General features: G+C 43.5%; 2 protein-coding genes across 7 annotated transcripts in view; one reads left to right on the forward strand and one right to left on the reverse strand.

Annotated features, from left to right (window-relative positions):
- The window catches only part of LOC115172831 (kinase D-interacting substrate of 220 kDa B), a 97,330-nt gene extending 85,064 nt beyond the window's left edge, over positions 1-12,266 (forward strand). For 3 of the 6 annotated variants that reach the window (XM_029730620.1, XM_029730622.1, XM_029730621.1), the window contains exons 26-31: positions 907-1,029; positions 1,865-1,927; positions 7,179-7,316; positions 8,059-8,157; positions 9,132-9,383; positions 10,173-12,266. In XM_029730620.1, the coding sequence (XP_029586480.1) occupies positions 907-1,029; positions 1,865-1,927; positions 7,179-7,316; positions 8,059-8,157; positions 9,132-9,383; positions 10,173-11,249 (1,752 nt within the window). In that variant the 3' untranslated portion in view covers positions 11,250-12,266. Of the gene's footprint in view, positions 1-906; positions 1,030-1,864; positions 1,928-5,616; positions 5,650-7,178; positions 7,317-8,058; positions 8,158-9,131; positions 9,384-10,172 lie in introns of all 6 variants that reach the window. The other 3 variants (XM_029730623.1, XM_029730624.1, XM_029730625.1) reach the window with 3 other exon arrangements.
- Positions 12,267-14,287: 2,021 nt separating this feature from the next.
- On the reverse strand, positions 14,288-16,247 carry LOC115172833 (DNA-binding protein inhibitor ID-2). Its single transcript, XM_029730626.1, has 3 exons — positions 15,782-16,247; positions 15,443-15,503; positions 14,288-14,867 (listed from the first exon to the last, which is right to left on the reverse strand). Exons 1-2 carry the CDS (start codon positions 16,130-16,132, stop codon positions 15,447-15,449), a joined length of 408 nt encoding a protein of 135 aa, XP_029586486.1. The 5' UTR covers positions 16,133-16,247; the 3' UTR covers positions 14,288-14,867; positions 15,443-15,446.
- Positions 16,248-26,374: the final 10,127 nt, after the last annotated feature.

Genomic DNA, 26,374 nt, shown 5'->3' on the forward strand with positions numbered 1-26,374 from the left:
CCTCACAAGACAGGGCCGTTTACTCACTTAACCTCATTTTGAAATGTGACAGTGCTGACCTCATCTCGAAAAAATGATTCTTCACAGTTCTGGGGTTAATGTAGATATACACTGAGTATACCAGAAATTAGGAACACCTTTCTAATATTGAGTTCCACCCCTCCCCACACACACACCTTTTGCCCTCAGAACAGCCTCAGTTCGTCAGGGCATGGACTCTACAAGGTGTTGAAAGTGTTCCACAGGGATGCTGGCCCATGTTGACTCCAATGCTTCCCACAGTTGTGTCAAGTTGACTAGATGTGCTTTGGGTGGTGGACCATTCTTGATACACATGGGAAACTGTTGAACATGAAAAACCCAGCAGCGTTGCAGTTCTTGACACAAACCGGTGCGCCTGTCACCTACTACCATACCCTGTTCAATGGCACTTACATTTTTTGTCTCGCCCATTCACCCTCTGAATGACAAACATACACATTCCATGTCTCAACTGTGGCTCAGTTGGTAGAGCATGGTGTTTGCAACGCCAGGGTTGTGGGTTTTATTCCCATGGGGGACCAGTACGGAGAAAAAATTGTATGAAATGTATGCATTCACTACTGTAAGTCGCTCTGGATAAGAGCGTCTGCTAAATGACTAAAATGTAAATGTCTCAAGGCTTAAAAATCCTTCTTTAACCTGTCTTCCCCCTTCATCTACACTGATTGAAGTGGATTTAACAAGTGACATCAAAAATGGATCATAGCTTTCACCTGGATTCACCTGGACAGTCTGTCATGGAAAGAGCAGGTGTTCTTAATGTTTTGTATACTCAGTGTATGCGTATGAATGGTCCCTCATACAATCCACATGTTTTAACCATTCTCCATCTTCATCCTTCCTCTCTCCCTGGTTTCCATATAGCCCTATTTTCCCAATCATGTGTATCACCTTCCCCGGCATCAATACAGCTCCCATCTTCACCCTGCCCCGACCCAGTCACGCCCCTCCTTCAAAGCAGGCTACCCAAGGGACTCCAATGGGCTTGTAAGTACAGAGCTCTGCCTGTCAGTAGCACACCTAGCACTAGTAGCTAGTCAGTAGATAGTAGTCATAGTAACAGTTTTTGTATTGCCTTAGTGGTTAAGCGCCGATTACTTTTACAATTGTTTTGATTCTGATTCTGTTTGACAATATTATTTGTGAAACACGTGTTCACCTTTCTACATTTTCTCAACACTTTTATTTTCCTCCCAAAAAAGTAAAAGGGCCTGTTTCTCTTTGTGTTCTTCATTGCGATGAATACGATCCGGTTAATGCAGCGGGTCAGTGGGTCAGCAGGTGGTCTCTGTCTTCGGGTCCGTTGTGTAAGCCTGTATGAAATGAACCTCTCACTCTCCAAGGAGTTTGTGTAGACGTGTGTTTTTTACCCCCCTATACACCCCAATCTTATTTTGCTCCAGCGCTAGTTTAGGTTATTCCTATACCCAATGCCCCCTGACCCACCCCGTGCCCTGTTCTGTGACCCACCCCGCGCCCCGTTCTGTTCCCAGTTCTGTGACCCACCCAGTGCCCCGTTCTGTACCCAGTTCTGTGACCCACCCCGTGCCCTGTTCTGTGCCCAGTTCTGTGACCCACCCCGTGCCCCGTTCTGTGCCCAGTTCTGTGACCCACCCCGTGCCCCGTTCTGTGCCCAGTTCTGTGACCCACCCCGTGCCCTGTTCTGTGCCCAGTTCTGTGACCCACCCCGTGCCCCGTTCTGTGCCCAGTTCTGTGACCCACCCCGTGCCCCGTTCTGTGCCCAGTTCTGTGACCCACCCCGTGCCCCGTTCTGTGCCCAGTTCTGTGACCCACCCCGTGCCCTGTTCTGTGCCCATGTCAGGATGTAATTGCTGAGGATCCCAGAGAGGGCCTCCCCTCCCCCACTACCACTGACCCCCCTATGGTAACACGACAGGCTGGTGTGGAGCGTTGGCGTTCGCTGAAGCATCTGTGTCCTTTCATCTTGACTGTTATGACTCGCCACACACAAAAACTCACCAAAAGGCTATGCACTCACACACATGGCTAACCTTGTCCATCAACCAGATACACTAACATGGTTTGGAAAGCTGACAGGGTATATCAGTGACAATGTCATGTCTCATGTTGACTAGTTGCACCGGTGGCTCCCATGTTTGTGGCCTGCTCTGGAGCTAAGTGTAATAGCTCAGTCCTGTTTGAATGTGAGTCTCATTGTCCAGGAGTGAACTAACCACCATGTGAGTGCGCCTGCTCCCATTCTACATAGGAAGCATGTTCATATAGGACTAGTTCACAGGAAGTCCAAGTAAGTATAGATGAGTGCCGGTTCAGAGTTTCCTCTAGGATTTCTTTCAGCAGCGGTGGCAGAGATAGCGGGGGGATTGGGATCTTCCCTTTTTTTTGCAGTGGCGGCCACGATTTAGCAGAGCCGGTGCGCCACTGCTAGATGCACATAGGGGAAACATTGATAATGTAATTACATGGTAATCAGTCATAGGGGAAACACTGATAATGTAATTACATGGTAATCAGTCATAGGGGAAACACTGATGATGTAATTATGTGGTAATCAGTCATAGGGGAAACACTGATGATGTAATTACGTGGTAATCAGTCATAGGGGAAACACTGATAATGTAATAACGTGGTAATCAGTCATAGGGGAAACACTGATAATGTAATTACATGGTAATCAGTCATAGGGGAAACACTGATGATGTAATTATGTGGTAATCAGTCATAGGGGAAATACTGATGATGTAATTACATGGTAATCAGTCATAGGGGAAACACTGATAATGTAATTACGTGGTAATCAGTCATAGGGGAAACACTGATAATGTAATTACGTGGTAATCAGTCATAGGGGAAACACTGATAATGTAATTACGTGGTAATCAGTCATAGGGGAAACACTGATAATGTAATTACATGGTAATCAGTCATAGGGGAAACACTGATGATGTAATTACATGGTAATCAGTCATAGGGGAAACACTGATAATGTAATTACATGGTAATCAGTCATAGGGGAAACACTGATAATGTAATTACATGGTAATCAGTCATAGGGTAAACACTGATAATGTAATTACGTGGTAATCAGTCATAGGGGAAACACTGGCACTGATAATGTAATTACATGGTAATCAGTCATAGGGGAAACACTGATAATGTAATTACGTGGTAATCAGTCATAGGGGAAACACTGATAATGTAATTACATGGTAATCAGTCATAGGGGAAACACTGATAATGTAATTATGTGGTAATCAGTCATAGGGGAAATACTGATGATGTAATTACATGGTAATCAGTCATAGGGTAAACACTGATGATGTAATTACATGGTAATCAGTCATAGGGTAAACACTGATAATGTAATTACATGGTAATCAGTCATAGGGTAAACACTGATAATGTAATTACGTGGTAATCAGTCATAGGGTAAACACTGATAATGTAATTACATGGTAATCAGTCATAGGGTAAACACTGATGATGTAATTACATGGTAATCAGTCATAGGCAAAACACTGATGATGTAATTATGTGGTATCAGTCATAGGGTAAACACTGATGATGTAATTACATGGTAATCAGTCATAGGGTAAACACTGATAATGTAATTCCATGGTAATCAGTCATAGGGTAAACACTGATAATGTAACTACGTGGTAATCAGTCATAGGGTAAACACTGATAATGTAATTACATGGTAATCAGTCATAGGGTAAACACTGATGATGTAATTACATGGTAATCAGTCATAGGCGAAACACTGATGATGTAATTATGTGGTAATCAGTCATAGGGGAAACACTGATAATGTAATTACATGGTAATCAGTCATAGGGGAAACACTGATAATGTAATTACGTGGTAATCAGTCATAGGGGAAACACTGATGATGTAATTACATGGTAATCAGTCATAGGGGAAACACTGATAATGTAATTACGTGGTAATCAGTCATAGGGGAAACACTGATAATGTAATTACATGGTAATCAGTCATAGGGGAAACACTGAAGATGTAATTACATGGTAATCAGTCATAGGGTAAACACTGATGATGTAATTACATGGTAATTAGGGGAAACACTGTTGATGTAATTACATGGTAATCAGTCATAGGGGAAACACTGATAATGTAATTACATGGTAATCAGTCATAGGGGAAACACTGATGATGTAATTACGTGGTAATCAGTCATAGGGGAAACACTGATAATGTAATTACGTGGTAATCAGTCATAGGGGAAACACTATAATGTAATTATGGGGTAATCAGTCATGGAGATACACATTATAAAAGGGCCAATGTCTCAGTTTAGCTTTCCTTTGATTAGTGCAGCATAACATGTCTGACTGATCTCGTCACCATTGAAGCCCAACAGGACTAATATAGGCTCTCTGTCCCTACTGACCTCTCTATGTCTCTCCATCCCCATCACCCTCAGTATCCCACCAGAGCTTCTCTCTATATCCCTCTCATACGCTCTCCTCTCTATTGGTATGTGAGTATATATAACACAGTCTGTACATGTGTGCAGCCTAGCGTAACTGCCTAGGCTTAGTTGATAGATAGCGTAGCGGCTATATCGTGGGTGAGTAGGGATTAGCATCAGAGGCTGGGGCCAGCAGCAGCACAATGAGCACAGAACTTATCTCCTCACAGAAATGATTTCTCCTTCCCCGGCCTCTGTTTCCTCTGTCTTCCTCTTCCCTCTGCTCTGCCCACGCCCCGCACTGCCTCACCCTCTCTGTTTCCTCTCTGTTTCCTCTGTCTTCCTCTTCCCTCTGCTCTGCCCACGCCCCACACTGCTGGAATTACAGCCTTATCTCACACAGGGGTCTCTTGTCACACACACACACTTGCGTGTGTAAACACACACACTTGCGTGCCTATACAAACACATGTGTATACGTAATCACACACGCACTGGCACAGTGTAACACACAGTGACACTTACACAGTCTGGGTGGAGGACCAGTTTTTAAAGCTTCCTCAAAGTGGAAACTTCTGCTTTTCTGTGTGGGGGATATCGCTCTCTCTCTCCTTACGCTTCTCTCTCTCTACAAACATCATGCTCTGTGCTGCTCGTCCTCTCTGCAAAGATTATCTTCTTAAAGCGCTCTATAAAAAATGTATTTCATTTCCTCCTGTAATAATTCTGAACTAAATGGCTTCTCAGTTTCAGTCTTTGCTAGATGGGATGCAGTAAAAGTGCCTTTGCCCGCTGTGTTTCAAGATAAATGTTTTCTTGTCTAGTCTGACGTGAATGTGTCTCCTGTTCTCTTGTGTTCTATGATGAATTCAGCATGTGGCCTAATGTTGTGTTCCTGTCTGTCTGTCTGTCTGTCTGTCTGTCTGTCTGTCTGTCTGTCTGTCTGTCTGTCTGTCTGTCTGTCTGTCTGTCTGTCTGTCTGTCTGTCTGTCTCTACCTCTATCAATCTCTACCTCTCTGCCTGTCTGTCTGTCTCTACCTCTATCAATCTCTACCTCTCTGCCTGTCTGCCGCTGTCTGTCTGCCTCTTGTCTCTCTGCCTTTCTGTCTCTATGCCACTGTCTCTGCCTCTCTCTCTGCCTCTCTTTCTCCCCCCAAAGCAGTTCTTGTCTCAGCCTTTCAGACCCAAGCAGGTACACTCATCTCTTTGGATTTCACCATCTCTAACTTTTTCACCACATCACCATCTTTCTACCTCACTACCTTTCTACCTCACTACCTTTCTACCTCACTACCTTTCTACCTTACTACCATTATACCTCACTACCTTTCTACCTTACTACCTTTCTACCTCACTACCATTATACCTCACTACCTTTCTACCTCACTACCATTATACCTCACTACCTTTCTACCTCACTACCATTATACCTCACTACCTTTCTACCTCACTACCATTATACCTCACTACCATTATACCTCACTACCTTTCTACCTCACTACCTTTCTACCTCACTACCATTATACCTCACTACCATTATACCTCACTACCTTTCTACCTCACTACCTTTCTACCTCACTACCATTATACCTCACTACCTTTCTACCTCACTACCCTTCTAGAAAGAAAGTTTTACTTGCTAAATTTGCAAGACCCAATTAAGGAGCATGATTTAAAATGCCAGCCAGAAATTCTTAAGAAACAGAAATCATTTGGGCTATCATTATTGAGGATCTCTACAGTCTACAGGATAATTGCTCTCTCCGGTGCTTTTAACGGATGCTAATATGGATGCTAATCAAACTGACACATAAGAAACCTCTATACAACGCATCAGGGAAAGACATGCAGATAGTGTGTTACCTGCTAAAGCCACACACACACACACACACTGGCCTATTAGTGCAGCTGACACCGCAGTACGCTGCGCTCTCCAGGACTGTCTGTGTACAGTAGCTAACCTCCCCAAGTCAGCGTCACCCTCTGACTACAGTTACCCCCCCCCCCGTTCTGCTAGGCTCTGTTAAGACGTGTACAGCTTATTTTCTCTAGCAAGCTCTCGCAGCAAAAGAGCAAGCACAGACGTCTTCTAAGCCTCTGCGCCTTCCCGCCCAAGTCAACAAAGCTGTTGTTTTGTTGATGCTCAGTCTGAGAGAGAGAGAGAAGGGTTGTTTTGTTTCTCTGTTAGTGGGTGGCATATCAGGCTAGCTGGGAGGTTAGAGAGCATTGGGGGCGAGGGTATTGACCACTCTTCTAGCCTCAAGGAGGAGAGCAGTGGAAGAGACACACACACACACACACGGCTCGTCTGTGTACAGTGAATAATGCACTACCATCAACAGTGTGTTCAGATTAACATGCAGACACCCAACAGAGACCATACTGCACAGCTGGTGCCGCTCGTTACCATGCTCTAGTATTGTTACCTCACAGGTGCTTGCACTGACAAAGAGTAATGCATTTGGTTTGGAGTGTTTTGTCTTTGTGCTATGCTGTGAAAAAGGGAATAGTGTTTCTGGTTGCAGTGAATAGCTACTCAAGTGTTAACCACCATTAATGTTAAGCTAGCTGTGGTTGTTGAAACGTTGTTCTGTGGTTATTGAAGCGTTGTGCTATCAGTTTGCACTAACCGTATGACTTTGCAGTGGTGGTGAGTGAGCCCTGCTACGCTACAACGTTAATGGGTGATTCTGTGTGTGGACGTATGTGTATGTGTGACAGGGTTCTGCCTCTGGGGTACTGGGAACCCCTGTGGTGCTCCTCAGCTCTCTGAACACGGACGAAGTGTGTGAGCGCGTCAAACAGATCGCCGGCATGGACTCTAGCATGCTGGGCCAATATACCGGCACTATCAAGAAGGTCAGGCCTGCTACACACACCGTCACACACACACACCATCACACACACATACATATTGCTCCTGTTTATACAACACCTTAGTCAATAATGTTTATACAAAAGATTCTAAATTGTTTCCATTTGCACACAAGGTTTATTTTTGTCTATCAATATCTTTTATCTATATGGCTCAACAAAACAGCTAATGTCTCTGTCTGCATTGAGCAGCTTCTAGTCCATTTATAAATGATCTATAGACAGGATGTCATGAAAGCTTCTAGACCACAGTCAGTCAGCCCAGCTAACAACGCTTCTTGTGTCTTTATGTGAAAAGTCCTCCTTGTTTGGTGAGGTACAGAACCGGAAGTATATAAATATACGTAATACAAGCTCGCCTTTTGAAAACAGGACTCCTGTTGAAAATGCATACGTTTCTTTAACCTCTTAGAAGGGTTTCTTGCCATCTGAAAGAGTTCCATATGCCTCTACTTTTATTTATTGAACATATGGCCCTACTTCAATCAACTTATTCCTACTTTACTCAACTTATGCCTATTTATGCCCTAATTTATACAATATGGGGCTGTTTCCAGGACACAGATTAGGCCTAGCAGCATAGTCCTGGACTAAAAAGCTACCTTGATTGAGAATCTCCATTGAAAGTGCTTTCTACTCCAGGATTTGGCTTTATCTGTGTCCAAACCAGCCATATGTGCCTGTATTTGGTTAGTAGTGAACTAGTCTCTGCCTCTCTCTGTGTTAGGCCAATGTGAATGGAAGGGTGCTGTCTCAGTGCAACCTGGAAGAGCTGAAGAATGAGATGAACATGAACTTTGGGGACTGGCAGCTCTTCAGAGGCATGGTAAGACAAAACCTCCACCTCCGTTCTGAAATACTTTACATCCTTATTTTATTGATTTAATGTGTACTTTAATATCAGCATCCTGATTTTTATTCACCGGAGTTGTGTTTTTGTGTGTTGTTTTTTTGTTTTCTTAAAATCGGGGCGTCTTGAGCCTTCTCTGGAGACATCGGAGGATTTTATAATCCGTATTAAGAGAAAGTCTGCAGTCTGCTTTGTTCGCTCAAGGGGCTGGAATCAGGAACACATGTAGCTTGCGTTGATCAGATGTCCGTTTGAGCCTCCTTCCACGAACTAACGTTGTGTTGCCAGAACACGGCCGTCCAGCCTGAGATCTGGAGGAAGGTTATTGTCAGTGGGAACTGCAGTCAGCCAGTCTCCACGCAGTCCAGGGGTCTGATTCTGAAAACCCGCTGCGCGGCTTTACGAAAACTAGCATGTTCTCTTCCTCGAAGCACATCCCAAGCCATCTGACGTGGACACCGGACCACTTATCCCTACAGGCCCTGTAGAGTTCAACTGAACTTCTAGCATCACCATCCGTGGTGCCTTCTGTATTGAACTAAAATACTAGTACTTACTTTGTGTTTGTAACCTATTAAGATGATGGTGATGTATTGGTTTCATACAGTATTCGATGGTTATCAGGCATATTATAGATGTTGTGTTGAGTCTATTTCTGTTGGTTGTATATTGGTTCTGTAGAGTTAGTGGTTGTATGTTGGGTTTCATAGCTAGTGGTTATACTGTATATTGGCTCTGTAGAGTTAGTGGTTATACTGCATATTGGCTCTGTAGAGTTAGTGCTTGTATGTTGGGTTTCATAGCTAGTGGTTATACTGTATATTGGCTCTGTAGCTCGTGGTTATTTCCTATGTTAATTCTCTACCTTGTATTGTGGTGACAGGTTTACTCTAGAACTGGTAGTATATTTGCCTGTCTAAGTCATCTCTCTTCTTCCCTCTGTCTCCCAGGTGATGGAGCAGCGTAACGTGGAGGGCCAGCGTCACAGGGAGGGCCAGGCCCTGCAGGATGAATCCCGTGCGGCCAGCGAGCAGGGCAGCAGCGTGGTCAACATGGAGACGGACAGGCAGCAGGGCCAGGGAGCTCTCCATGAGGTGGGCGGCTACGTCTTGAACCTCAGCTTTGAGGAGCTCAGTAACGTGGGCCTGAGCCTGGAGGAACCCACCCAGACACGCAGAGAGACTACACGGCACTGGCCCATGGTGAGGAGTTCAGCACACACACACACACTCAACGATGGGGAGTTGAACATACACACACACACATATACATACACGCACACGCACGCACACACACACACACACACACTCAACGATGGGGAGTTGAACATACACACACACACATATACATACACACACACACACACACACACACACACACACACACACTCAACGGTGGGGAGTTGAACATACACACATATACATACACTCATGCACACACACACACAAACACACTGAAACACACGTCCATATGCACACACAGTACATACATAGACTCTGTCACTGTTTTCTGCTCATAACACAGATAAACACATTCACAGACACTTACCAAGCCATCCAAACACCCTTAAAGCACACATCTAAGCAGTCACACATCTAAGCAGTCACACATCTAAGCAATCACACATCTAAGCAATCACACATCTAAGCAGTCACACATCTAAGCAGTCACACATCTAAGCAGTCACACATCTAAGCAGTCACACATCTACATTTACTCAAGCAGCCATTGGTTGAGGAAGTTGAGGTGGCGGGGGACAGACACCACCACCAAAAGGCAGGGTGTTAGAAAAGCTGTTATTTTTGCTCTCTCTGCTCTCAAATAAAGCATTGTAAGTGCAACGGCAGCGCCATAACCACAAACTTCGTGTGTTTGTGCTTTTTCTCACCCATTCGCCCATACCAGTAACGTCCATGACCCGCTCGTTCCCCCCTCAACCATAACAAAACATTTTATACCCCCTGTTCCCCTTTTCTTCTCCCCTCCCCCAGGCGGCCACCCACCATACCCCGAGTATGTCCAGCCTCAACTCCCAGGAGTCATCCAACGACATCTGCAAGCTTACGGACAAGCAGCAGGCAGAGTACCGCGATGCCTACCGTGAGTACATCGCCCAGATGACCCAGCTGGATGTGGCTGGAGGCGGGGGAGAGAAGTCTGTCCAGCCCCCCCTGGGCCAGTTCCTCCAATACCGAGATGCCAGAAACCCAGAGGAGAAAGCCAAAGACGGGTCCGAGAAGGATGGCCGTAAGCCCTCTTTCCCTACCAAGAGAGGTGCTAAAGCCACGGACGTGGTTGACACTGATACGCCCCTGGACCCCATCAGCGAAGAGGATGAGAAGCTTGACGCCTCCAAAGCAGGCAGTTCCAAGGTAAAGGGACCAGGGCCTCGCTACCACAAGGTGCCCAGCAACGAGGAGGAGGGGTCCGGGCCGGAAGAATCAGAAAACACCCCTCTGCTCAATGAAGGGGGTGCCCAAGCGCCCAGCAACATCGCCCTAAACAAGAAGGACTCGTCCGACTCGGGTGTGAGGTCTGGCGAGAGCTCCTCAGACCACTCCCTGGAGGAAGTGTTAGTGGAAGCAGAAGAGGAAGGGGTTAATAAAGTGGAACTGGAGGGTCTGGTCAAGAAGAGGGGCCTGCTGCCCAGCAGTCTGAGCGGCCTTCAGGATTCCACCATCACCCGCATGTCCATCTGCTCTGAGGCCCCGTCCGAGGGCAGCCTAATGGCCTCCAGTCCCGACCAAACCTGGTTCCGCTCCAGCTCCTCCGTGAGCAACCTCAACCGCACCCCCAGCACCACCACGCTCAACAACAACAGAAACAGCAGCAACAACGCTGCCACCACCAACACTAGCCAAGACAACCAAGACACAGAGAGCTCCACCCCAGTCCTCATCACCCCAGGCTCCAGCACCGGCTCTACCTCCACCACGAGGCCCGTCCACAACCAGAACCTGTGTGGGATCATCCATAAGAGGGCGCTGGGCACCGGCAAGGCCCTCAAAGGCTGCACAGGGGCCCCTGACGCTATCGTCTTGGAGGACGAGAGAGAGAGTGTCCTGTGAGAAGGGCCCGGGCCTTTTTGGAGGAGGTACCATAGATGTTTGATGTTGTGATGTGCTACAAAAAATAAATGCCTTTTACCAGTCTTGTGTTACATTGATATGGATGGCAATCAAAACAGGCCTATTAATCTGTGACTTCATTTAAAAAATATTTGAGAGAAGAAGTTGATATGCGGATCAGTAAACATCAATTTACATGAAGAGAATCACTTTTTTTCCAACCATAGAAATATTAAATAATTTGGGTTGAAGAAATTCAATGTCCTGAATAGATTTTGTGAAATCATTTGAAAGTTAATGACGATGACATGGAATATACGTCAAATTGAAATGGCCCACTAATTCAATTAAGTGTGCTGTCATGTTCACTTTAGCTGTTACTAAATAATGGTAGGGAATTGTTAAATAACGGTAGTGAATTGTTAAATAACGGTAGTGAATTGTTAAAGAATGGTAATGAATTGTTAAATAATGGTAGTGAATTGTTAAATAATGGTAGTGAATTGTTAAATAATGGTAGTGAATTGTTAAATAATGGTAGTGAATTGTTGGATAATGGTAGTGTATTATGGAGTTGTGTGTATGTCGGTATTAATGTTGTGTTGTGGTGGGGACATTACAGTACAGTGGTGTGTGTTGGTGCAATGTGTTCTGTACTTTGTGATTGGTTACTGAAATCTGAATTGGCTTTATGTGCTTGAAAACAAAATAAGTTTTCCTAATTTCTAGTTATCAAGTACCTATTAAAACATGTAATTAATTTATGTAGCGTGGCTGTGGATTGGCGTTCTGACACCTTTTTTTCCATGTGACTGAAAGGTCTATTTGACCAAGAATATACTGATATTTTGTGCTGTAATTTAAAAAATATTTGAAATCTTTAGTGTGAACAGTGATGTGGTAAACCTGAGTTTCCCATGCACTGCGGATGTCCATCCGAGGTTCTGAACCATTTCAGTGCAATGTGAAGCCATGTATTTGTGAAATAATAAACATACTTTTCCTTTGAGCTCAAAAGTTGGCCCCTTTGTTCAAAATGTGCCATTATTTAATTGAATTAAATTAATATCCCATACACACTGAACAAATATATAAATGCAACATGTAAAGTGTTGGTCCGATGTCTCATGAGCTCAAATAAAAGATCCCAGAAATTTACCATACTGACAAAAAGCTTATTTCTCTCAAATGTGCACAAATTTGTTAACATCCCTGTTAGTGAGCATTTCTCCTTTGTCAAGATAATCCATCCACCTGACAACTGTGGCATATCAAGAAGATGATTAAAAAAAACATGATCATTACACAGGTGCACCTTGTGTTTGTGACAATAAAAGGCCACTCTAAAATGTCTAGTTTTTTCACACAACACAATGCCACAGATGTACGTCCAACCAGCCTCACAAGCGCAGGCCACATGTATGGCGTTGTGTGAGCGAGTGGTTTGCTGATGTCAATGTTGTGAACAGAGTGCCCAATGGTGGCGGTGGGGTTATAGTATGGGCAGGCATAAGCTACGGACAATGAACACAATTGCATTTTACCGATGGCAATTTCAATGCACAGAGATACCGTGATGAGATCCTGAGGTCCGTTGTCGTACCATTCATCCACCACCATCACTTCATGTTTCAGCAGGATAATGCACGACCCCATGATGCAAGGATCAGTACACAATTCCTGGAAGCTGAAAATGTCCCAGTTCTTCCATGGCCTGCAAACTCAGACATGCCACCCATTGACCATGTTTGGGATGCTCTGGATTGACGTGTACGACAGCGTGTTAGAGTTCCTGACAATATACAGCAACTTCACAGAGCCATTGAAGAGCCAACATTCCACAGATCACAATCAACTGTATGTGAAGGAGATGTGTCGCGCTGCATGAGGAAAAGGGTCACACCAGATACGGACTGGTTTTCTGATCCACGGCCCTACCTTTTTTTTTAAGGTATCTGTGACCAGATGCATCTCTGCATTCCCAGTCATGTGAAATCCATAGATTAGGGCTTAGTGAATTTATTTCAATTGACCCATTTCTTTATATAAACTTTGAGTATATTTTTGTTCAGTATAAAATGGGTTAAGACGCAATTGCATTAGCTGGTGTCAGCGCGGTACTTTTTTCACCAGTAGGTGGCGGACTCCCCATAAAAATCCTCATTAGCCTTGGTCACTAAACCTTGGCCATGAACTTTCACTTGTGGGGAAAAGATGATTTGAAGTTAGTTGATATGTCACAATATACATATGCAATGTAATTATATTTTAAACTATTATATGCCCTTTGTATGTTGGGCACAAGTATAGGCTCAATTACGAGTGTACTGTTAAGGAATTTGAGCTTGCCAATGAGACTTGTGGGAAAATTGTGAACCTGAGCTTTTTCTACCTGTACAAATGGAACAATGCTTCAAATGCAATAGTTTAGGCTTGCATGGTAAATGGTTAATCCAAGCCATTTGGAGGGAATCTATGAAATGGCTCAGTGTTTCTTTTCTACAAAATAGTCTGTTCAACACTGGCAGGCCATTTAAAATGACATTGTTTTGTGAAGTGTTTATAGAGGTTAGCAGTTTCCCGAAGAGCAGATTAATGCAGAATTATTCTCAGGTGAGATAATCTCGTTAATGGCCCAATGTCCTATACAATGCCCTTGCAGTCTGTGTTTTGAGGTAGAATTAGGTCTCAATTCCTGAACACTGTCAAGACGAAAGGTCAACTAGAGTCCTGCTGTGTGTGAACTGTAAAAGACTCACGTAGTCAATAAGAATTGTATAGTTTGTCCATTGCACCCCAAAGAAATGACTCAAGAATTTCTCATCAGTCGAATCATTCAGTAGACAACTGTTATAAAAGATTGACATTACCACTGAATAGGCCTGTTAACGAGCTGGAATTGAAACTCGTGACAACCTGGCATTGCAGAACCATTTTCAGCCAGACATAAAAGTGTCAGTCTTTACCTTTTGCAAACTCAAGCATATCTCGCAGTCTGTCATCTAGGCTACAAGTTTCCATACAGCAGGAAAACATGCTCAAATAATGCATTTGGTTTATTTTTTGTATAAAAAAGGTACAATTTACATTATTACTTTTATAAAAAGTTTCAGCATAATTAAGTACAGCATTACACTTTTGCAGAAATGTGCAATTCCTTTAACTATACAAGATAAACCTCCGAGCGAGTTCACAAGGTTTCACTTGTTCATTTCATTTTTTACAATGTCCAGTCCTTCATGTGCCAAGAAGAGTAACAATTCTGACAAGACAGACTACATTTTATACAGTAACTAACCAATGTGTCTTCTATTCACGAGTCAACTCCGCAAAAAAAAAAGACTTCAAGGGGGATAAAGGGAAATCCTTGTGACAATAATCTCTCATTTGTTTTTCTCCCAGTTTCGGGAATATAGCGCGCCTTCCATTTCAAGAAAGGACAACAAAAAAAGTCTTAAGTTAAATAATATGAGTGTCCGAACTGAAAACACATCACATAGATTGTCCTTTAAGCAAAGTCTTTTGATTCAATTAAAGAAATTCCAGAACCTGAGGACAAAAATAGAGGGAAAAAGCCCGGTTCCGAGGTCCTGTGTGTGTTGTTTCTTAACCAAACGCCTGAAAAAGATTGAGAAGGAGAGGCATGTTTAGAAAATGCAAACAGGGCAGAGATCCGGACAGACTGGCGTCAGGGAGGAAGCCGCAGTATTAAGATTTAACCAAACACTCAAATACTGAGCAAACCCTGGGCTCCAGATGTGGCCTACACACACAGTACAGACAGACACTAGAGCAGCATAAGGCACTTTCGCACACAACTTCAGCCTACAATCTGGGAGAGAATCAGATCGTAATTGCAGTTCAACTGGCGCCTAGCCTCCGATTGCACCAATTATGTGCAGACATCTAGTAGTAATCTGAACCATTTATTTTATATTACAGATGCTCTGCATTGGAGATAGCGTCGCTGCAGCTGTGCTATTACGACGTTATAACAAATTGCCTATACTGTTTTAAAATGTATGCAATGCATTTCGTTTATATATTGAACCATTAACAGAGAGCGTGATTATACTGTCAGAAACACACTGGCGTTCATTTTCTTTCTATTCTGCCACAACAGGCTGTAGTAGGCTAATGAACAAGCAAATCCCAGACATAATATTGCAGACAGGTGATAGAAGCGTCCTTACCGCTTTAACGATGAAGAGTCCTGCTGTCATCCGTTATCAGGTCTGATGAGAACTCCGGAGACTGAAAAACAAGCCTTCATTAGCACTGCCGCAGTCAAATAGGCCTACGTGGAATTATTAATGAGCGTACACATTAAAAGTCCTACCCTCTCAATCTTGATAATGGAAAACATGACTTTTGTAACCAAATGGTGTAATTTCACAATAGACCATAATTACGCATAGAAAACACTCAAATACGTTCACACCATTAGCAAAATCGACCCAACCAAATGTAGCCTACGTCTTTGTTTATATTCTTTGGATATTTCAGACAATAGTAGGCCGGCCCATCCTTACCTGTAATGACAAGACGCTGATATCTGTATTGAGAGTTGTTAGGGGAGTCCTGGGTGTAGCTTGCCCTGGTCGCGGGTGATGGAGGCTCGTTATTGCGACATTGGAGTCAAGTGCGATCTGCAGGTCCAAAATATAGTCGATGACATGCTGCAGGATTTCCATCTTGCTTACGTTCTTGTTCTGAGGGATGCTGGGCACCAGCTCCTTCAGCTTGGAGTAGCAGTCGTTCATGTTGTAAAGCAGGCTTAAAGGATCATCCACGGGAGTCTTGCTCCGAGAGATTCCCAGACTGTGTTCAGACAGATTCGCGCTGTTTTTCCGGAAAGACCTTACTGGGCTTATCGCTTTCATATTGACACTTCGTGTGAGACGTTCAGTTCGTTCGTTGAGATATTTGTTTTAGTATTCTTTCTATTCCTTCACAGACGGTCGGTGAGCAAACGGACTGGTTTAACAAGCTGTCATTGTGGTTTATATAGCCAGCAGGCTGGGTTTGCTACGCATGGGTTTCATTGGTGCTGATTGGATGGATTAGCCACGTCAATCACTCCCCTCGTGCCCAACCATTGCTTGAGCATGCTTCACAGTCAGGTCCCTCCTTTTTTCCGTCTTCTCAGCCAGTGAAAACGCATGTTGATGGTGGCACTGTAAGAGCGCTCTTCAGCTCCGGTGGGCAATTTGGAAAATTGAGCCCTTACCTGTTTCTGATCAAGAAAATTAATGATTTGTAATTTGGAACCAGGAGCTTGTCAAGCTGGAGCGTGCATTTCTCTGATGGTTTTAATGTTGTTTTAAAGCCTTTCTCAATGAATTAATTTAAGAATATTAAATACGAAACCTTAGAATGATTTGTATCCATGCGTAAATTGCGCAATTACGCATCACGATGTATTAAGGTGAAGGGGCTGATAAGTGTCACAATATCTTGCTTTATAGTCAAGATTAGGAGAGGTCTCGAGCTCACACATTCCTTCACTGTCAACATAACACTACATCCTGGTGATTCATTTCATCATTATCTCTTGTTTGAAATTATGGGTAGCCTACACACACGTTGTATTTCTAAAGATTCGGAAAAACTAGGAATTGTGATTGTAGGAATTGCCTATTAAAATTGCATTCCAGGGCACGACATCAGATGTTGAATGAATACATTTGGACTGATATAATTTATCTCTACATCGGCTATGTATAAATTGGTGATAAGAGAAATGTGAACTTTGAATGGGTCATTAAACCGGCTGGCTAAACCGGACTTCGGACCTAGCCTATATGGCATGCTTGAGCACGCATTGGATCAGTGGGGAAATATGGATTCTGAATCTGCAGAATAGGGAATATTTGAAATAATATAGGTGTATGATTATGCACATTATTGTGAGAAATCTGTGACCACTGGTCAAAGTGAGTGACTGTCACAATGTGTATGGGGCCACTTGGATGACATCTGGATTGACACTGTGTTTAAGGTCCTCAACACAATGTAGAAAACATTTCGTCAGGAAGACCATTATATGACCTCAAAGATTGACAATAATGTAATTCATTGTTAAACAGATCCTTTGGTTGCGAACATGTTAAGGCTATAATAGCATTCCTGTGTATAAATAAAACGCTGCATTACTCAACTGGTGCCGTGCAATGAGCTCCAAAGCGCGCGGAGTGATGCGGCACAAACGAATTGCCCCGGGGCTGTTGTGGGCTGCAGCGGGTATTCGTTTTGCTTTGTGGATTAAATTGGGTTGCTCACAAAAGTCAATGAATTTTTAACAAACGCATTAGGGGTCATAGTGACAACGTCTTCAATGGATGAGAATGTGTGTCTTCTCCTTGAGCACAGCTGCAACAAAATATTATTTTGAAAATACATTTTTTTGTGTGGATATATTTCATAACAATGATAATATGGATACTATTCCAAAAATGACGGTAAAATAGATTTGAGAGAAATGCGCTGCAAAACACCAAAAGCCCTAAATAGTATTGCAGAACAAATACAGTATTTTAACAAAAAAATGCAATCCTGGCAAGCACAGTGCAATTGATTATGATGTTTGGTGTATGTAGTCTGTCCTCTGTTAAGACTGAGCTCTCATGTGCAATAACAAATCTTATGCAAACAAATGCATATCATCTACCCACCCACCAACTATTCTGCAACATGCTTGACATTTCTCAATGACAAATACATTTCTCAAAGAGAAATAGCCTACACTTGCATAAAAAGAGGCTATTTAATGTTTGGAAGGCAGCAATTTACACACATTATACAGTTCTGATTTTGCAGCCAAGAGACAACTTCGCCTACTTAACAAGCCTTTATGCATTTCTACTGTGATGTGATGTGGAATTCTTGCAGTCGTGTCCACATCTGGTGTAGGCCTAATCCGATTTTTTCATTTTCTCTCTTCTTTTTGTTCTCACAGCTGTGTACATTTCGCATGACACCCTGACTGATCCCTGACAGGTGATGAATTGGCACCAAGCGAGCGGCAGTACTGAATTGCGCCGCGAGCTCATACTCTCGCAGACTCTCTGGCGCCAGCCCCGTGACGTCACCCATTCACAGCAGCCCTCGGGCCAGTCCTCACGGCGCCACTCAGGCGGCTGCTATGGCGACGGGGGCTGTCAATCAGCGCGAGGTCTCAGCTGATCAATGGAACCGAACTGTGAGAGATCGGAGTTTGATTCGTCACCTCGGTGCTGCGGGGCCCGCACACCTGCATCATTAACATTTCTTAACTTACATTTGAGTTGGAAAAGCTCCCTTCTTCAGTTTGTGAAAATAATTTGACAAGAAAAGGACTGGCTGCCAGCATAACAAAGTAAGGAGTTTGGACACATCTGTCCCATTAAACAATAGAGGCCAAGTTTTAGTTTTCAAAGCATTCTGAAGTAGATATGCAAATAAAAATAATATAAAACAATTAGAATATCAATTCAAATATTCAATATATTTTACTTCCTCAACATGACAATTGCCAACCTCTCAGGGAAACTGAACTAGAACTTGATTCTTCATTAAACATATTTTTTATAAAAGCTTCAACCACTCCAAAAAAAAAAAATGCAGAACTGCCAACTACACAGAACAAAAATATAAACGCAACATGTAAAGTGTTGGTCCCATGTTTCATGAGCTGAAATAAAATATCCCCGAAATGTTCCATACACACAAGAAGCTTATTTCTCTCAGATTCTGGGCACAAATTCGTTTACATCCCTGTTATTGAGCATTTCTCCTTTGCCAAAATAATCCATACACCTGACAGGTGTGGCATAATCATTACACAGGTGCACCTTGTGCTTGGGACAAAAAGATGCCACTCTAAAATGTGCAGTTTTGTCACACGATACAATGCCACAGATGTGTCAAGTTTTGAGGGCGCGTGCAATTGGCATACAGATTGTAGGAAGGTCCACCAGAGTTGTTGCCAGATAATTTAATGTTCATTGCTCTACCATAAGCCGCCTCCAATGTAATTTTAGAGAATTTGGCAGTATGTCCAACCGGCCTCACAACTGCAGACCACATGTATGACGTTGTGTGGGCGAGTGGTTTGCTGATGTCAACGTTGTGAACAGAGTGCCCCATGGTGGCGGTGGGGTTATGGTATGGGCAGGCATAACCTACGGACAACGAACACAATTACATTTTATCGATGTCAATTTGAATGCACAGAGATACCGTGACGAGATCCCATTGTCGTGCCATTCATACGCTGTCATCACCTCATGTTTCAGCATGATAATGTACAGCCCCCATGTCACAAGGATCTGTAGACAATTTTTGGAAGCTGAAAATGTCCGTTCTTCCATGGTCTGCATACTCACCAGACATGTCACCCATATATTTAACCTTTTTTAACTAGGCAAGTCAGTTAATAAGAACAAATTCTTATTTACAATGACGGCCTACCAAAGGCAAAAGGCCTCCTGTGGGGATGGGGGCTGGGATTAAAAATGAATATAAATTAAATAAAAACATCACGACAAGCACGTTTGGGATGTTCTGGATCGACGTGTACGACAGCGTGTTCCAGTTCCTGCCAATATCCAGCAACTTGTGGGACAACATTCCACAGGCCACAATTAACAGCCTGATCAACTCTATGAGAAGATGTGTTGCGCTGCATAAGGCAAATAGTGGTCACACCAAATACTGACTGTTTTTCTTACCCACACCCCAACCTTTTTTTAAGGTATCTGTGACCAACAGATGCATATCTGTATTCCAAGCAGAGGAGGCTGGTGGGAGGAGCTATAGGAGGATGGGCTCATTGTAATGTCTGGAATGCGATAAACAGATTCAAATACATCAAACATATGGAAACCATGTTTGATTCTGTTCCAACAATTCCATTCCAGCCATTACAATGAGCCTGTCCTCCTGTAGCTCCTCCTACCAGCCTCCTATATGATTCCCAGTCATGTGAAATCCATAGATTAGGGCCTACTTGATTTATTGCAATGTACTGATTTCCTTAAATGAACTGTAACTCAGTAAAATCTTTGAAATTGTTGCATGTTGCGTTTATATTTTTGTTCAGTAGACTATAGTTGACGTGAGCCCCACAGGCCAGCGTCAGAAATTGTCTGCAGCTCCACATACCTGATTGTCAGCCTTTTGCAACAAAGTAGGCACTTTTTGACTATCCCTAAAAGTGTTTTTTAGTCTATTGTGAAGGCATACTGTAGGGTCCGTTCAGTCTAGCTACTATAGATCAAATAAGATTTATCATTATCACAATAATTGAAGATTTTGCGTCAAAGAAGTTTAGTTGTAAAATAAAATGGTTCGAATAAACGGCCAGCCTTTTTAAAATAGCAAAACAAAAATGTCAAGCCTTTTTATGCAGTGCTAATAATTACATAGGAATAGATTGCTTATTATATATAGCCTGTTTAAAGAAAAACTTGCAGACAAAGCTTACTTTAAACGCGTTTCAGAAAACAAGTGAGATCAATCTTAACATTAGCCTATAAAGTTGCACCTATATCTCGTTTTTATCTAACACACCACCTTTTAAAAAAAAATATATATAAATCATCCGGTCTATTATCCTCATCATCCGATTATGATAGGGGCTGAGGTAAAATGCTTTCTCAGGTTCGTTTTGAGCGAGTTCTGCGTTCCTTTCGCTTACTGAAGAAGGGCATCCAAGCGGCACCGGTTCGCAGCGAAGTTTACATATGTGTCCAATCTGTATTCGCGATGGTAGCATAGTGCTCTGTTGTTGATTGAGCAGGATTGAGAGGTTACCGCTAGGCCGTCGGGTGCAGTAGTGTACACATAAAACATTTGCGCACGACTCTTGTAGCAACATCGACCGCAGGGGCGGGGTTTTAGTGTTTTCCTATTGTTCGACTTGGAAGAATAGGTTCTCACCCGAAGTCACTTTGTTCCATTAAGCTATAACAATTTGATGCATCAGAAAGTCCGATATCTGGGCTGCTAATGGCTATAATAGCAAGTTCACGCTTTCACTCTGGACATAATAAACCACTGAAAAGCTGAGGAAATATATAAATAAGTTATTCAACTGACAATATGAATGTGCTTTTTACAAAGTTCAATATATTTCCTATGCAAAACTAAGAATAATTTACAGTTACGATACAATGACAATTGGACAATAGACATAGAACTCAAGTATGTGGGCTGTAAATTACTGAGAACCAACCAACACCAGAAGCTCCAATCATACAGACAGTCTCCAGTTTGGAACATAGAGCTGGCCCTCCACAATCCCTGCCACCCCTCACTAGCCATCCTAGCTGGGCTTGTCTCTGTCTGACCACCCAATTGGGGCTCCATTGATATGTGAGAGGCTACAGCATGCATCAGGCAGCCCAAGGCAGGCAAGCAGGATGCTTAGGGGGAGATGTGGCCAGATTGGAGGGAAGACAAAGGGCCAGTATCTCCCTGAGACGCAGCCAGAAGGCTCAGGCTGGAGAGGCCCACTCCAACCCTCCTCCTGGTGTCCCCTTTACTCCCATCCTCACCCCCCTCGCCCGGCACACAGCTGGCACTTCTGGGGGATGAAGAGCAGAGGAGGCTGGTGGGAGGAGCTACAGGAGGATGGGCTCATTGTAATGGCTGGAATGGAGTAAATGGAACAGAGTCAAAGATGTGGTTTCTATATGTTTGATGTGTTTGATAACATTCCATTAATTCCATCCAGCCATAACAATGAGCCCGTCCTCCTATAGATCCTCCCACCAGCCTCCTCGGATGAAGAGGAGGGGGGAGGGAGGAGATGGAGGGGAAGGTCTACTGCTGTCCTTTTTTCATTCCTCTGTCCATCCTTTGAGCGAAAGCTTAATCTGTAGCCAAGGCAACAGTCTGATCCATGGTGATAATGGTGGTATTGAAGTTACAGGCGTGCCTTGTTGTTCTAAACCTATAGGAATGGATTTCCCAAATGCGTCAGTTTGTCAGGTGGTTTGGTTTTATTTGTGATTTAAATCATTTTGTGTTTGTGTTGCGCGCCATGCTAGTCTATGTAAAGTTTCAGACACAACGCTGACATGTGATGTCGGTGTCATTTCAATCCCATGTCCCATGATCTTCTAACCGATGGGGAATTGAGAGTTGTGCCTGAGCCCTGAAACTGGCTTGTGATACCGCCTCTGCCTGCAACTTCTTGGATTCTGCGGTAACTGTCTTGCCTGAGTTTTAACGGCACACTCCAGACCCAGTGTCCGCTTGCCTAACCCCTATCCCATGCCTTCACCGGGGCTCACTTCCTCCTAGGTATCACCCACAGCTATGTTGTTCTTACTCAATCTTGCACTGTTTATACAGCGCAGAGGGAAGAGAGAGTTAATGTAGGAAACACACTCCTCTCCATGTGACTGGCTTGACCGACTACCAAGGAATAGAGAACAAGTCCAACACACACACACACACACACACACACACACACACACACACACACACACACACACACACACACACACACACACACACACACACACACACACACACACACACACCACACACACACACACCACACACACGCAAACTCGCACACACACACACACACACACACACACACACACACACACACACACACACACACACACACACACCTACCACCCATACTTAGAGTTGTTATTGCGAGGGGTAATTTATGGGTCATGTGTTTGTAATAGGTGTAGAGTTCCTTGGTGTTGTTATGGTTACCATATACTGTATATCCCAGTAGGTCCTGTCTTACTTGGCTGCTGCTCTGTAAAAACTGTAGTGTATTTGATCATGCCATTACGTGAAACATGCAAATTGGAACAAACTGAAACTAATTTCACACACTCTGAAACGTCTGAAATGTCAAACTGACGTCAGTTCTCTTTTCTCTACAGGCTTCATCAAGGTGGCCTGTACTCCCGTTCTTCACTCACAAATGTGCTGGTCTAGTGCATTCAACTAGCCAGGTGGGTGATTGAGAGCTAGTACTTTTAACTGATCACAACAACAAAGGTCTCACGGCCCCTAATCCTCTTTGGCTCTTATCCTTCCCTCACCCCCCTCACTCTCCTCACCCTCCTCCTCACCCCTCCTCACCCTCCCCCTCACCCCTCTCTCCCACACTCTCTATAGGATCAGACACAAAGGTACAAACACTTTATCCTGCACTTTCTCCTTTGGAATGATCTCTCTCTGTCTCTATGTCAATCTATCTCTCTCTTTCTCTCTCCCTCTCTCTCTCGCTCTCTCCAATGTCCCTCCCCTGACTCGTCAAGGGCATCAGGGTCTAAAAGAATCCCCTCTATAGAGCTGAGTCACGTTTGAAATAAAGATTCAGTCTTTTGAGCCACAATAACTAAGCCCCATTTGAAGTGAAACTCCAGTCTCTCATCCACAATAGCTAAGCCCCATTTGAGGACTGAAATGAAGCGCCTGTCTTTGACCCACAATGGTGGGAAGCTGCAGTCCCGACATAGACTGATAAGGTTTAAGCGTATGCATATTCGTTCCCACTATTACTAGAAGGAACAGTTTTAGTACTGTAATTGGTTTCTAATTGCAAGTTCTATGTTTTTTGTTATTACACGAGTGCAATAGCAGTGGTCCATATTCTGCTTGTGTAATAACAAAAAAAAGCCCTTATGTTGTGGAGTACTACATTAAATAGTAATCACAGTGTTATAACAAAGGGATGAGGTGTTTTTTGTATACTGATATTAGCTTCTGAATGTCCGTGTGGCGTTTCATATCTTCATCCATCTTTACACATTAGCCTAAACTGGCTTGGCATTACACATACTGTATATCAGAATAATTGATGAAAACTTTGGAGGCTATTAGTGATATTAAAGTGCTCCTGAGAGAATAAGCCCTGTGTTTTCAGAGGGAGAGTCTGTGTTCCCGTTAGCCTTAGATTATTGGGCTTCATTGGAGAAACAGGCTAATGGAATTAAGGTGCAGGGTTTCAGGCTCTCTTGCCAAGACCAGGCATTAAAAGGATGTGTGCTGAATAAATAGTGCTTTAAGGAGATGAGATTCCGACAGAGGAACGATTGGGCTGTCAGGGCAGTATTGTGTGCTTGGCTTTGAAGATATTGAGTGTTTCACGTGTGCTGCTGTGCTGACCATTCATGGAGAGAGGCGTCTATGAAAGACTGTCTCGGAATTGACTTTAGAAAATTCTGGAACTTTTCAAAATGGAAAGAAGTGTTTAAACGTTTTCTGCAGCTCCTCCCAAATCTTGCATACATACATCTTGCATGTAGGCTTCCTTCCACGTGGCGAACACAGGCACCAGTGCCAAACAGAACAGTTAGAAGTACACCTAACGTAAGCACTCTCCAAGATAGACCCGTTTTCTCCGTCTATACATACTAGCTAATTATACACCCAGAACAGAGCTTAATCAGATGAAATCCAAATATTTACCCAAATAAAGCCTCATTTTGCTTCATTTCTCCAATGCCGGTGCCAGGTTATAGCGCCTCTCGATTACACGTAATTCATCTGATGTTTTTATTTGTTAGCGGATTAGATGGGAGGTGTCGCTTCTGGCCCCATGCAGTAAAATGCTCTCATCTGTATTTTAATGGACTTAGAGGCAGTGGGAGGATGTGGCCCTGTGCCACGATTTCACAGAGAAGGGAGATCACATGCAGCAGGTAATCTATTTGCGAGAGTGTTTTATCCGTATAAATGGAATTACTGGAATGGTTTTCGATGCATTAAAAGCAACCGTTGCCTAGATACCAGTGCCGGGCGACCATATTTGATTTGCTCTAATTGAGGTCTTGGTACAAATGTTTATGTGCCGTAATGAAGCTGAAGAGGGATAAAATTTGCGTTGAGAAAGGAAATATTAGGATGTGTTATTATGAGATCTGTTCACACAAAAACTCCACATTTCTCCTCTATGGATATTCTTCTCTTTGATATGCTGTTGTAGTCTTTGACAAAAAATATGTGGTCACAGAACCAGGGAATTTGTCTTAATCTTTACTAGACCTCACTTGAGATGTGTGTGGTGAGATTATTTGTGTTTTGTTCAGATCTGAAAAAGCATAGCACAACTGTAATGCTAAATGGCTAACCGCTAACCGCTAAGTCCCAGATAGCACAACAACATCAGGCACAAAATAGACATTGCAGATGTGAAAGTCCTTTTTTTAAAAATGACAATGTTTACCCCCTATCAGTGTGTGAAAGAAAATGGTCACTGATATGTCTTTTATCAGAGAGCGCAGCAGTGTGCTCAGTATACAGGGCTAACTGGGCTGGCCTTAGCCCCAGGCTCTGTCTCCCAAGGTGACTACTGCAGTAGCACAAGAATGGTACCAACAACACACCCTTCTATACTCCACTGTGATCTCTCGCAGGTAGCTATAATCTTTAGGCAAGCGCATAGATGGCACAGATTAGTACACTGGTTGGACAATCTTTCCAGCTCTGTTACTCCGATGCTGATCCCTTATTGTGTTCATATATTCTCATGTTGTATTCATTGATTTATTCATTGATTATAACTCATAAGACAGGTTATAAGAGGTATCTATGCCTTTATTCATAAGCTGTGTCATCAGTGCTGATTAGGACTGTGACTGGGTGCTGAGGAGCGTGTAGCATCTACACAGTCACATGTTGTGACTCTCGTTGCCAGCGTTTGAAGCTACAAAGTTTTGCCCCCAGCCCCATACAGAGATGATCCTCATGAATAATTCAGCAATGCTAATGAGATGCGGTGAAATTCCGAAGGCCTCTGAGATCTGGTTGGATGGGAGGACAGAGAGAATCGCCTGATAGGGGGATAAAGGGCAGCCGACACAGATGGTATGTTTATGGTCAGTTCCACAGTGGGGCCCCTGAAGCTTTTGGCTTCTCTTTAGGGCCCATTTTTCATGGTATCACCCACACTCTTATAGGCCCCAGACCTGTTTTAGCCACCTTTTAGCCCACCTCCCACTGGCCAGTTCCATAGTAGTGTAACAGTATAGCTTCCGTTCCTCTCCTCGCCCCTACCTGGGCTTGAACCTGGGATCCTCTGCACACATTGACAACAGCTACCCTAAGCATCGTTACCCATCGCTCCACAAAAGCAGTTCCCCTCTCTCTGGCCAGTTCCACAG

The sequence above is a fragment of the Salmo trutta genome, chromosome 33 (assembly GCF_901001165.1).
Source record: "Salmo trutta chromosome 33, fSalTru1.1, whole genome shotgun sequence".
Classification (NCBI taxonomy): domain Eukaryota; kingdom Metazoa; phylum Chordata; class Actinopteri; order Salmoniformes; family Salmonidae; genus Salmo; species Salmo trutta.